Genomic DNA, 13,125 nt, shown 5'->3' on the forward strand with positions numbered 1-13,125 from the left:
CAAGGGAAAAGTTCAATAATGATTTGATAGGGAAGGGAAAGGCACAGAATTTAGAAGAGATATGGTAGGGTATTTTTGGGAATTATAGGCAGCCAGAGAGTAGAAAGAGATAGCTGGGCCCCTGAAGGAGAAGGTGGAACAGTTATATGAGAAGGACATGTTTCTCAGAGCTGGAGCTGCCTAAAGGTTTGCCTGTCCCTCAGTCATTTCTAACCTTATATCTGATTATCAATCCTATATTTGGATTCATGACAGCAGGACTATTGTGAAGGGGTGCAGGCTTAAGGAAATCAGTATTTCCTACCTCTTCATACAAGTAAAATCAGGTTAAAGTGAACTTCAGTGGTAGCCTTGAAGGGTAGTTAAGTCATAAAAAGATATCCTAAGGGAAAGCATAGAAAAGAGTGAAGAGAAGTAAAGGATTAGTTACACTCCCTTTTCCTTGCTGATAGGGATATATACACATACTCATCTATACACACATATAAGAGGCTCATGTCCTTGCTTAGCACCAACTGGGAGAAGTATGTCTCTCGTGTGTGTGTATGTGTGTGTGTGTGTGTGTGTATGTGTGTGTGTGTGTGTACCCAAAGCAGAAGTATATAGGACAGCCTTTGCGAAAATAGGAGATTGATAGTAAAATTCCCTTTGAGACTCGGTCCCTAACCTCCTAGTGGGAAGCAAGCAGAGCAAATATGACTTGGGCATACACACCTTCAGACACTACTCTTTTCCTCTACTGAAGACATTTTCCTCACTCCAAGTTTTAGTCCCAGTGCTTCTCAGTATGTGAGGGTCTGCCCTAGGAACTCAGTTACTGATGTTCTTCTAATAGATTATAAACTCCTTGAGGGCAGTAATCAGAGCTTATTCATCTTTGTATCTTCCCCAGTGCCTTCTATAATATTCTTCACATGACGCTGAAATATTTGCTGAATTGAACTGTGCTCTCACCCTGCTTTTTACAAAATTAAAGAGTTGGAAAGGCTCAGTTTGTTTGGTCTTCCTCACTCCCATAACACACAGAGAGATGTATGTATGGCTATGCAGACACAGAAGCACAAGGAGTAATGAACACAGACATACACAGAACTGCAAAAATATGCTCATATTCAGACATACACGAACAGATATATAGGTATCATACATATATGCATACATACATATATACACTTATAAATATACCTATCTATTTATACAAGTATACATGGACACAGACTCACCAGTTCCCCAAAATATGCATATGCACAGATATGTACAGACACTCAGATGCATACATGATCCATCCAGCTATACTCACATCCAAGTGTCCCATGGTCACATCTTGGAGGGGTATGCAGGATGGGTGGAGCAATTCCCAGATGATGGTGTCAGCTCCCTTGCAGAACAGCATCATCTTACCTTCGGGTGTCTGCACTATGAACAAGTAAAACAAGGGCCATCATGATCCAAGTTCTGGTGTGCTAAGGAGTCACCCTTCTGGGAAGGAAGAGGGGGAAGGCTGCTGGCTATGAGATCTAGTGCCGTCCCTCTGACACACCTATGAGAAAAGTAAATATGGTCACAGCTTTGGCCCCTGGTGGGTACCGCAGGTGCACTGCCATCTCATGGGGAGTGAATTACTTAATGGTACTAAGGAGTCTCATCCTTCAAAAGACTCAAGAATGCATGGCAAGTCTTAGTCCCAAGCCATCAATTTCAAAATCCAGAGTGATGTCTGAGTTTACTGAGAGTAGAAAGTAGAGAGCTACCCATCATCCTCCAGAATATGTGCTTCTCCAGCTTTTCTCTCTGCTTTGTGAGGAGCCTGAAAATTTGAACTTAAGGGATGACTTGCCTCTGAGAATAACAGGGCTAATGTTGCTATCTGGAGTACCAAGGCGTGGGGCAGCTCTGGAGTGTATGTGTGCGTGGGAGAGGAACAAAGACAGACCCACAGAATATATGTGATAGCGGGCCAGGGCACCTACCAATCACAGACATCCGCTTTCGTACATTGCTGAAGTCCAGGATAGCTAGGAGCTCATAGACTTTTGTGACACCCATTTCCACTACAGTGATTGTTTCAGACGTTCGAGAGCGAAACACAAAGCCAAAATTTCTGGCAGCAGTGACAAGGGCTCCTTCATCTGGAGACTGTGCCTGATATACCAGTTCTCCTAGAGAAAAGAAAGGAGAGAGCCACAAGCATTAGGAATGAGCACTGGAGACCCACCTAGGCTGAAGTGGTTTTTTTTTTTTTATTTTTTATTTTATTTTTTTGATTGGGCAATGGGGATTAAGTGACTTGCCCAGGGTCACACAGCTAGGTAAGTGTTATGTGTCTGAGGCCGGATTTGAACTCAGGTCCTTCTGAATCCAGGGCCAGTGCTCTATCCACTGCTCCACTTAACTGCCCCCTGAAATGTTGTTCTGCGTGAGCTCTTAAGGAGCACATTCAGTTTTGGAGGGCCAGGCTGCACCCCAATTCTGGGTCTTTCTCCCTCCTATATTCCTAATCTCTATGACCACCTGAAAATTAAGCCTGCTTAAGTTACTACTTTCCTAAGTACAGTGCAGCTTATTCACACAAGACATGGTAGGTATAGGCTAGACTATCAAAAATGTGATGACAAAGCCACATAATTGAGTAGCAAACATCTTAGAACTTAGGATACAGAGGCAACTTTGATCCCAGGTCATCTACCCACCAATGACGTGACTATCTCAAGCTCCAGTTCCTTCTAGTCTCAAACAGACACACAGACCAATGGGGAATGAGAAGTGGACCCTGTCCTCTGGAATACACAACATGCCTATTCTGGTTTGATGTGTTAGCAGCTGTTTCAGTGCCAGGGTAGAAAACATGATTCACAACCATATTAATTTATGCTTACACAGAATTTTAAAATTTACAAAATGCTTTCCTCACAATAGGTTACATCATGCAACCAATATGCCTATTTCATAGATGAAGAAACTGAGGCTAAGAAAGATTAAATAATGTACTAATTGTATACATAGCTAGTAAGGTCCAGAGGCAAGATTCAAACTCATATCTCCCAATTCTCAATTTAGTGCTTTTTCCATTATGTCACATGAAGGAGAGAATTGCCAGATATTAGAGGGGAAGGGTCCCTTGAGGCAGTTAATTCTGCAATAACCTGCTCTCTGAATATGGGCCTAGAATTGCAAGCTCTGAAATAACCATCTTCATACTGACTAGGCTAGCAGAAACAACAACCAAAGGGTGGGGTCCCTATGCTGATTCTTATAGTCTATGCCTCTCTCATGTTCTAGATAGAAATACATGGATCTTCCTTCACAGACCTCAGTTGCAACCACTGGTTCATAGGTAGCATAGTCAATTTCTGCTGCAAGGGCCAAGTTCAATAATGATTTGATAGGGAAAGGAAAGGCATGGAATCTAAAGGAGACATGGAGACTCAATGAGACTCTCCAAAGGAAGACATCTTTGGGGGTTATGGACAGCCAGAGGGTAGAAGGAGGTCGCAGGGCCTGGCCCCTAAAGGAGAAGGGGACCAGAAGGTGAAGAAGTTATTTGAGAGGAGGTGTTTCCCAGGACTGGAGCTGCCCAAAAGTTTGCCTGTCCCTCAGTCATTTCTAACTTTAGCTTTGATGAGCAATACTAAAGAGACCCATGAAGGCAGCAATATTGTGAGACGGTACAGGCCTAAGGAAATCACATGGTGTGCCCTACCTCCACAATCAAGAGAGACTGGACTGAGAGTCAGTTGATGTGAATTGGCTTCCTAGCTCTGTGTTTAGGCAAGTCTGTCCTCCTGCAAGTAGGGACTGTTTCATGTTTTGTATTTGCATAGTACCCGGCACCCAGTAGGTGTTCAATAAATAAATGCTTGTTGATTCATTAATTCCTTATCTACAACAGTGGAAAGATACTAATATTTGTACTACCTATTTCATAGGGTTAAAGCCTATATAAATAAATGTGAGCTGTTACCGTTTATCCTTGGTATGTAGCTGTCAAAACCCCTGGGGGGAGGAGGGGGGACATAAGTCAGAACCATGGCCAGTAATCTGCTTTATGGTTTCACAGTCTGTGTGTCTGCCCCATTACTTTGGCTAAGCAATACTTCAGGTTGGTTCCATTTTCTTTCTTTCTTTTTTTTGGGGGGGGGGTCTTTTCTCCCCAATTAATTAATTTTTAATTTTCAACATTTGCTTTTGTAAGATTTTGAGTTCTAAATTTTCCCCCTTCCTTTCCTCCCCTCCCTAAGATGGCATGCAATCTGATACAGGCTATACATGTATGATCATACTAAACATATTTCCACGTTAGTCATATTGTAAAAGAAGAATCAGAACAAAAGGAAAAACCATGAGAAAGAAAAAAAAAACAAAAGAAAGAGAAAATAGTATGCTTCGATCTGCATTCAGACTCCCTAGTTCTTTCTCTGGATGTAGGTAGCATTTTCCATCACAAGTCTTTTGGAATCATCTTGGATCATTGCATTGCTGAGAAAAGCTAAGTCTAACAAAGTTGTTCATTACACAGTGTTGCTGTTACTGTGTACTGTGTTCTAGTTCTGCTCACTTCACTCATTGGTTCCATTTTCAGCCTGCAGCAATATAGTAGATGGAACAAGATGTCACCTTTGAGCTGTCCTAGCCAATTTATAGCTAGTAATGTAAGATTCCTACGCTCTCTGACCTCAGCAATTTAAGTGATGCAGCCCACAGATCTCTGGACTTAGAGTCAGGAAGATCTGAGTTCACATTTAGCCTCAGACTAGCTGTGTGACTCTGGGCAAGTCACTTAACCTCTTGTTTGCCTCAGTTTCCTGTAAAATGGGGATAACAATAGCACTTACTCCCATTGTTGTCATGAGGATAAAAGATGATATTTGTAAAGCACTTTGTAAACCTTAAAGAATGATACTTATTATTGTTGCATATTGTTTTATTTTATATTTCTCTTAGTTAGTCTGTAAAACTTAAAAACCTGATTTTTTTCTCACATAAACCAAGACAAAGACAAATTTGTCCACATGTGTATGACCAGAGGCTATATATGGGTATGTAGAGGTAAAAGACAGAGGGAATACCACAGACAAATATGGGTTGCTGGCCTATTCTAGAATTTGTTAATGTTGTTTCTCCTTCTGAGTGATGATCTAGGTGGCATGCTTACTAAATCAGTGGGTACTTAGAATTGGAAAGAGAACTAAGATACTTAATGACAGATACAAGATCGAGAAGTATCTAAACAGGCTAAGCTGGTAGGGTGAAACTAACAAGAAATTCTGAAAATCACAGAAGACAGTAATAAAATTAAAAGAAAACCATTCCATTAATAAATAAAACTAGGAGCTGGTTTTATAAAAAAATCCAGTAAAATAGATAAACCATTGGTTAATTTCATTAAAAAGAAAAGAAAGAAGAAAACCAAATTGTCAGTATCAAAAAATGAAAAGGCTGAATTCACCACCAACGAAGAGGAAATTAAAGCAATAATTAGGAGCTATTTTGCTCAATTATATGCCAGTAAATCTAACAACCTAAGTGAAATGGATAATATTTACAAAAATTAATTGTTCAGATTAACAGAAAAGGAATTAAAATACTTAAATAACCCCATCTTAGAAAAAGAAATTGAACAAGCCATCAATGAACTCCCTAAGACAAAATCCCCAGGGACAGATGCATTCACAAGTGAATTCTACCAGACATTTAAAGAACAATTAACTGCAATACTATATAAACTATATGGAAAAATAGTTGAAGAAAAGAGTCCTACCAAATTCCTATTGCAACACAAATATAGTGCTGATACCAAGAGTCAAAATGGGGATATGATTTAGACATAAACAGTGATATCATAAGCAAATTAGGAGAGCAAGGAATAGTTTACCTGTCAGATTTATGGAGAAGAAAAGAATTTATGACCAAACAAGACAGAGAGCATTATGAAATGTAAAATGGACAATTTTGATTATATTAAATTAAAAAAATTTTATTTAGTATTTTATTTTCTCCCAGTTACATGTAAAAACAATTTAAAATTTTTAAAACTTTGAGTTCCAAATTCTCTCCCTTCCTCCGTCCCCACCCATCCTCATTGAGAAGGCAAGCAATTTGATATAGGTTATACATGTGTAGTCACACAAAACACTTCCAGAATAGTCATGTTGTAAAAGACTAACTATATTTCCCTCCATCTTATCCTGCCCCCTATTTATTCTATCCTTTCTCTTCTTTCACCCTGTCCCTCCTCAGAAGTGTTTAACTTCCGACTAGCCCCTCCCCCAATCTGCCCTCCCTTCTATCATTCCTCCCCCCACCTCCCATCCCCTTCCCTTTGACTTCCTTGTAGCCTAAGATAGATTTCTATACCTAAATGAGTGCGTATGTTATTTCCTTTTAAAGCCAATTCTGATGAAAGATTCACTCACTCCCTCTCACCACCCCTCTTCTCCTCTACTCTTAAAGCTTTTTCTTGACTCTTTACCCCATTCTACCCCTCCTTTTCTCTTTCTCCTAATACATTCCTCTCTCACCCCTTATTTTTTAGATATCATCCCTTCATATTCAATTCACATCTGTGTCCTCTGTCTATATATACTACTTCTAACTACCCTAATAATGAAAAAGGTCTTATGAGTTACAAATATCATCTTTCCATGTAGGAATGTAAACCATTTAACTGTAATAAGTCCCTTATGATTTCTTTTTCCTGCTTACCTTTTCATACTTCTGTTGAGTCTTGTATTTGAAAGTCAAATTTTCTATTTAGCTTTGGTCTTTTCTCAAGAATGCATGAAATTCTTCTATCTCATTGAGTGTCCATTTTTTCCCTTCATGGATTATACTCAGTTTTGTTGGGTAGGTGATTCTTGGTTGCAATCCTAGCTCCTTTGCCCTCTAGAATATCATATTCCAAGCCCTCTGATCCCTTAATGTAGAAGCTGCTAAATCTTGTGTTATCCCGATTGTGGCTCCATGATACTTGAATTGCTTCTTTCTGGCTGCTTGAAACAATTTCTCTTTGACCTGGGAGTTCTGAAATTTGGCTATAATGTTCCTGGCAGTTTTCTTTTTGGGATCTCTTTCAACAGGTGATCAGTGGATTCTTTCAATTTCTATTTTACCCTCTGGTTCCAGAATTTCAGGGCAGTTTTCCTTGATAATTTCTTGAAAGATGATGTCTAGGCTCTTTTTTTGATCATGGCTTTCTGATAGTCCAATAATTTTTAAATTATCTCTCCTTGATCTATTTTCCAGGTCAGCTGTTTTTCCCATGAAATATTTTACATTGTCTTCTATTTTTTCATTCTTTTGGTTTTGTTTTATAATTTCCTGATTTCTCATGGACTCATTAGCTTCCATTTGCTCCATTCTAATTTTTAAGGAATTACTTTCTTCAGCGAGCTTTTGGACCTCCTTTTCCATTTGGCCAATTCTACTTTTTAAGTAGAATTACTTCACTAGCTTTTTGGATTTCTTTTGCCATTTGGTCTAGTCTATTTTTTAAGGTGTTATTTTCTTCAGCATTTTTTTGGGTCTCCTTTACCAAACTGTTGACTTGTTTTTCATGATTTTCTTGCATCACTATTATTTTTCTTCCCAATTTTTCCTTTACCTCTCTTACTTGATTTTTAAAATCCTTTTTGAGCTCTTCCATGGCCTGAGACCAATTCATATTTTTCTTAGAGGCTTTGTATGTAGGAGCTTTAACTTTGTTGTCTTCTTCTGAGTGTATGTTTTGATCTTCCTCGTCACCAAAGTAAATTTCTATAGTAAGAGGTTTTTTTTTTTCTATTGTGTGCTCATTTTCCCAGCCAATTACTTGAATTTTTAACTCTTTGTTAAGGTAGGGCTCTGCTTCCAGTGTGGAGAGCAAACTGTCCCAAGCTTCAAGAGCTTTGTGCAGCTGTTTTCTTTTTCTTTCTTTCTTTTTTTTTTTAAGGGAATTGGAGTTAGTGACTTGCCCAGGGTCACACAGCTATTAAGTGTCAAGTGTTTGGTCTGAGACCAAATTTGAACTCAGGTCCTCCTGATTTTGGGCCAGTGCTTTATCCACTGTGCCAACTAGCTGCCCCACATGCAGCTGTTTTCAGAGATACTTCTAGGGACGTGTAAGTTTTCAGTTCTTCCAAGGTGGTATTATCAAAGGAGAGGTATTTACTCCTCTCCTGGCCTGTGCTCTGGTCTGTGAATGACAATAAGCACTCTTTTCTACCCTGGAACTGTGAGGAGGGTCCCCTCTCCACTCCTGTCACAAGCTCTGCTATGCTAGTGCTTCTCCTTGCCCCAGGACTGTCATCCAGGACTGCGACCCAGACCCAAGTATGGGCAAAGCAACAGAGTCCTGCCTCAGTGCTAGCAAAGAAACCCCTGTAATCTCCTTCTGACCAGTTGTTCAATCCCTTTACTGTCTGTGGGCTGAGAGCTCTAGAGCTGCTGCTGCCTATGTTACTGCTGATTCAGTCACTTCAAGGCCTGCTCCTGGTTTGCTGAGGCTGGGACTGTGCTGGTGTGGCCTGCTTTGGACTGCGCTCCTCTCTCACCCAGGTCTGACAGACCTTTCCTGCCGATCTTCTAAGTTATCTTTGGCATCTGTGGGCTGAGAAGTCTGGAAACCACTACTGCTGTCAGTAATTCAGTCCCCTGAGGCCTGCTCTGGGTTTGCTGGGGCCTAGTCTGCACTGTTGTGGCCTGTGCTGCAATGCACTCTTCTCTCAGCCTGGTGCAACAGACCTTTCCTATCATCCTTCTAGGTTGTTATGGGCTGGAAGTTTGTTTTGCCCTGTCTTTTAGTGGGTTCTGCTGTGCTAGAATTTGTTTAGAGTAATTTTTTAAAGGCATTTGGAGGGGTTTGGGGGAGCGCTTAGGCGAATCCCTGCTTTTACTCCACCATAAGAATACAAGTCATTTCCCAATAGATAAATGGTCAAAAGATATGAACAGGCAGTTTTCAGATGAAAAAAAATCAAAGCTGTCTATATTCAAGTGAAAAAATGCTTTAAATCCTTATTTGATTAGAGAAATGCAAATTAAAACAACTCTGAGCTACCACTTCACACCTAGCAGATTGGCTTGTATGATAAAAAAGGAAAATGATAAATGTTGGAGAGTGTGGGGAAATTGGGACACTAATGCACTGTTGGTGGAGTTGTGAACTGATCCAATCATTGTGGAGAGCCATTTGGAACTATACCCAAAGGGCTATAAAACTGTGCATACCCTTTGATCCAGCAATACCACTACTAAGTCAGTATCTCAAAGAGAGTAAAAAAAAAAAAAAAAAAAGGAAGAGACACTATTTGTAAAAGGTTATTTACAGCAGCTCTTTTTGTAGTGGTAAGGAATTGGAAATTGAGGGAATGGCTGAATAAGTTATGGTATATGGTTGTAATGGAATACTATTGTGCTATAAGAAATAATGTGGGGGGGCAGCTAGGTGGTGCAGTGGATAGAGCACTGGCCCTGAAGTCAGGAGTACCTGAGTTCAAATCCGGCCTCAGACAAAACACTTGACACTTACTAGCTGTGTGACCTTGGGCAAGTCACTTAACCCCAATTGCCTAAAAAAAAAAAAGAAATAATGAGCAGGATGATTTCAGAAAAATCTGGAAAGAACTATATGAACTGATAGAAAATGTAGTGAGGAGAACCTTGTACAGAGTGACATCAGTACTGTATGGTGATCAACTCTGAATTACTTAACTATTCTCAGCAATATAACAATCCAACAGAATTCCAAAGGACTTATGATGAAAAATGCTATCCATCTCAAGCAAACTACTTTTTTTATCTATGTCTTTTACAACATGACTGATATTTGAAATATTCTATATGATTACACATGTATAACATATCAAATTGCTTACCATTTCAGGGAGGGAAAACCGAGGGAGGAAGAGGAAAAATTTGGAACTTAAAAATTTTTTTAAAAATTCATGTTAAAAATTGTCTTTACAAGTAATTGAGAGGAGAATGAGATATTATTTTTTTAAAAAGAAAAACACCGAGGGATTATAATGCATTACAAGTTCATATTACCATCTTTAGTATGATGGGGCATCCAAAAGAGCTAATCTGATTTTAAGATACATTACTAAAAGAATAGGAACAAAAAAGAGGAAGATGATAATTCTGTAGTACTCTGCACTGGTGAGACCACTTCTGCAATACTGCTATAATGTGCCTCACTGAATCTTCTTTTATCCAACTTAAGTATCCTTGATCCTCAAATAATAACTGATTACCTTCCTTTGTCTGTATTATGATTTGTTCAGTTCTGGGCACTTTTCTTTCCTTCTTTCTTTCTTTCCTTCCTTCCTTCCTCCCTCCCTTCCCTCCTTCCTTCTTTCTTTCTTTCTTCCTTTCTTCCTTCCCCAGGCAATGGGTTAAGTGACTTGCCCAGGGTCACACAGCTAGTAAGTGTTATGTGTCTGAGGCTGGATTTGACCTCAGGTTCTCTTGAGTCTAGGGCCAGTGCTCTAACCACTGTGCCACCTAGCTGCCCCTGGGTACTATATTTTACAAATGACACTGACAAGATGAAATGCATGCAGAGGAAGGTGACCAGAATGGTAAATGAATTGGAAACTATGCCATGGTAGGACAAGTTGAAGGATCTAGGGTTGTTAGTCTGGATATAAGGTTTGATGGGGAGGAGGTACATGATAGTCTCCAAATATATGAAAGTTTATTGTGTAGGAAAGGGATTAGATTTAAAGGCAAAACAAAGACCAATGAGTGGATGTTATAGGGAGGTAGATGAGATTTCTCTGTAAAGAAAAATCTTCCTGATGATTAGAGTTGTCCCAAAAACAGAAGTTCTGAAAAGATAGTAAATTCACCATTACAAGAGATTTTCAAATGGAGGCTGGATGACCATTTGTTAAGGATGTTACAAATGTTACAAATACAGATTAAGGGTGTTACAGCTGAGATTTATGATTTGTAGAGAATGGACTAAACAAATGACTTCTGATGTTTCTTTCAGCTCTAACAGTTTATCATTTAATCCTGCTAGAAATACTTCTACATAATGAATAAAATGCAATGAGATGAATTTTTTTCATGTAATTCATAAACTGACTCTGAAGGAGTCAAAAACAGAGTTTTTAAAATTTTAGAGCAATGGTATCATTTTAATGGCAGAATTAGAGAGGCAGTGTCATGTAGTGGAAAGAGCATTAAGATCTCTAACACATATGAGCTACATTAGTTGGAGTAAATCATGTAACTTTTCGGTTCTTCAGTTTCTTAATCAGTAAAATGGAAATAATAATGCCTATCCTTCCTACTTCATTGGGCTAATATAAGAATCTCAAAATGAAATGAATGGGAAAGCATTTTGAAAATCAGGTGTTACATAAACAGAACATATTATTATTATTGTTATTATTTTTCCATGAAAACCCTACTCCAATGCTTGATCATATTACTGAGGTAACACTGTGCTCCTGAAGGCTACGCTGGTAGAACATCAGCTCTCAGGCCCTTCTTGATCGAAAAGTTTCCAATATTGAGAACAGCACTTGGAGTTGTAAGGAGTCAAGTCCAACCTTTCTGAGTTTTAGTTTGCTTACCGGTAGAATAAATGTAACAACACTTGTACTATCTACTTCACAAGCTTGTAGTGAGGAAATAATTTTAAACCTTAAAGCACTACAGCAATGTAAGCTATTATTATTATGATCTCAGCGACTGACTCTTCCTTCCCTTCCTTTCTTCCTTCCTTCTTTCTTTCCTTCTTTCTTTCTGCTTATCTATCTATCATTGGAAGACAACCTAGGTTTTTAAAGAGTTTCATTACCAAAAGGTTCGTTACAAGCTGATTATTTTTTTTCAGCCACAAAAATTCATGAAACTGTTGACTTAGGCATGGAGAAGAGTTGCTACCAGGAAGCACAGGACCTATGCTAAAGAAATCATAGATTCTTTAAATGTAGTACTTAAGTGAGTATAATTATTACTGTTAATAGTAACTCAAATTTATTTGTCACTCTAAGGTTTATAAAGAACCACATAAGCAGGTAATCTCTAAATGTGACATTTTGAAGGACAACAGTCATTTGCATGTATAAATTCTGTTGTGTTATGGAAGATTCAGTCTCATTGCTTTACAGTGATACCTTGCACAAAACTTCAGATAAAGATTAGATAAAAGATTGTTAAAATATGATGGAGACATAATGAGCTGCTATAAGAAATTAATATGTTTAGGGACATACTTAAATTGTGAAGTACTATTAGGGAAAGCAATCTTGAACCATCTTTTGGTGTCCCCACAATAGACAGGCTCTTTAACTGGTGGGATCTCCAATTGGAGGAATTGATCTCAAGGACTCAAAGCCTGGCCCAAAGCATGGACTTTGTAACTGGACATCATATGACCTCAGGTCCCAGCTCTTTTCTTACCTTCCACCTTCTCTTCTGACATCACTGTGTGACAGAGTGAGAGGGAGAGAAAAAAAAGGTGGACCATAGTATCTCCTTTTTTTACGGCTTCTACTAAAGTCTCGTCATAAAATGAAAACTTAGGGTCAGCCAGTTTGTTGTAGGAGAAGTCAACCTTCTCTGTTTCCTAGAACACAAGGACAAGAACAATTATTCCAGTCAAGGTCTCTTAGGGAAATGCCTGGATTTTTTAGTTGACCTAGACACTCTAATTTCTAGCTCTGCGGAGACATTTCCTACCTAGGGGCCTTCTGAGCACGTTCTAATTCTTTTTTTTTTTTTTGCTTTTGCTTTTTGGTGAGGCAATCGGGGTTAAGTGACTTACCCAGGGTCACACAGCTAGTAAGTGTCAAGTGTCTGGGGCTGGATGTGAACTCAGGTCCTCCTGACTCCAAGGCCAGAGCTCTATCCATTGTACCACCTAGCTGCCCCCACCCTCTAATTCTTAAAGCTCATTTCCAGGAACCAGCTCTATCATCCTGTTGCTTCAGGCATCTGCTAGGTCTTTCTCCTTTTCGTTACATCCTCTCTTGCCTTCACCAGAATTCATTCTAATAACCATCTTCTGTCTCTCTTTTGCATTTTTCAATCTTTCCTTCTCTACTTGGTTCTTCCCTTCTACAAATAAATGTGTTCAGATTTTCCTTCTACAAAACAAACACACACTTTTCTTTAACTGCCATTCCAATAACT

General features: G+C 39.1%; 1 protein-coding gene across 1 annotated transcript in view; it reads right to left on the bottom strand.

Moving 5' to 3' along the window:
- The window catches only part of LOC114025871 (phospholipid-transporting ATPase FetA-like), a 112,642-nt gene that overhangs the window by 21,790 nt on the left and 77,727 nt on the right, over positions 1-13,125 (bottom strand). Inside the window, exons 14-16 of the mRNA XM_027839390.1 lie at positions 12,394-12,559; positions 1,971-2,159; positions 1,301-1,416 (exon numbers count right to left, since the gene is read on the bottom strand). Of these exons, the coding sequence (XP_027695191.1) occupies positions 1,301-1,416; positions 1,971-2,159; positions 12,394-12,559 (471 nt within the window). The remainder of the gene's footprint in view (positions 1-1,300; positions 1,417-1,970; positions 2,160-12,393; positions 12,560-13,125) is intronic.

This window comes from Vombatus ursinus, unplaced genomic scaffold (genome assembly GCF_900497805.2).
Source record: "Vombatus ursinus unplaced genomic scaffold, bare-nosed wombat genome assembly UNPS02014832.1, whole genome shotgun sequence".
In the NCBI taxonomy this organism is placed as follows: Eukaryota; Metazoa; Chordata; class Mammalia; order Diprotodontia; family Vombatidae; genus Vombatus; species Vombatus ursinus.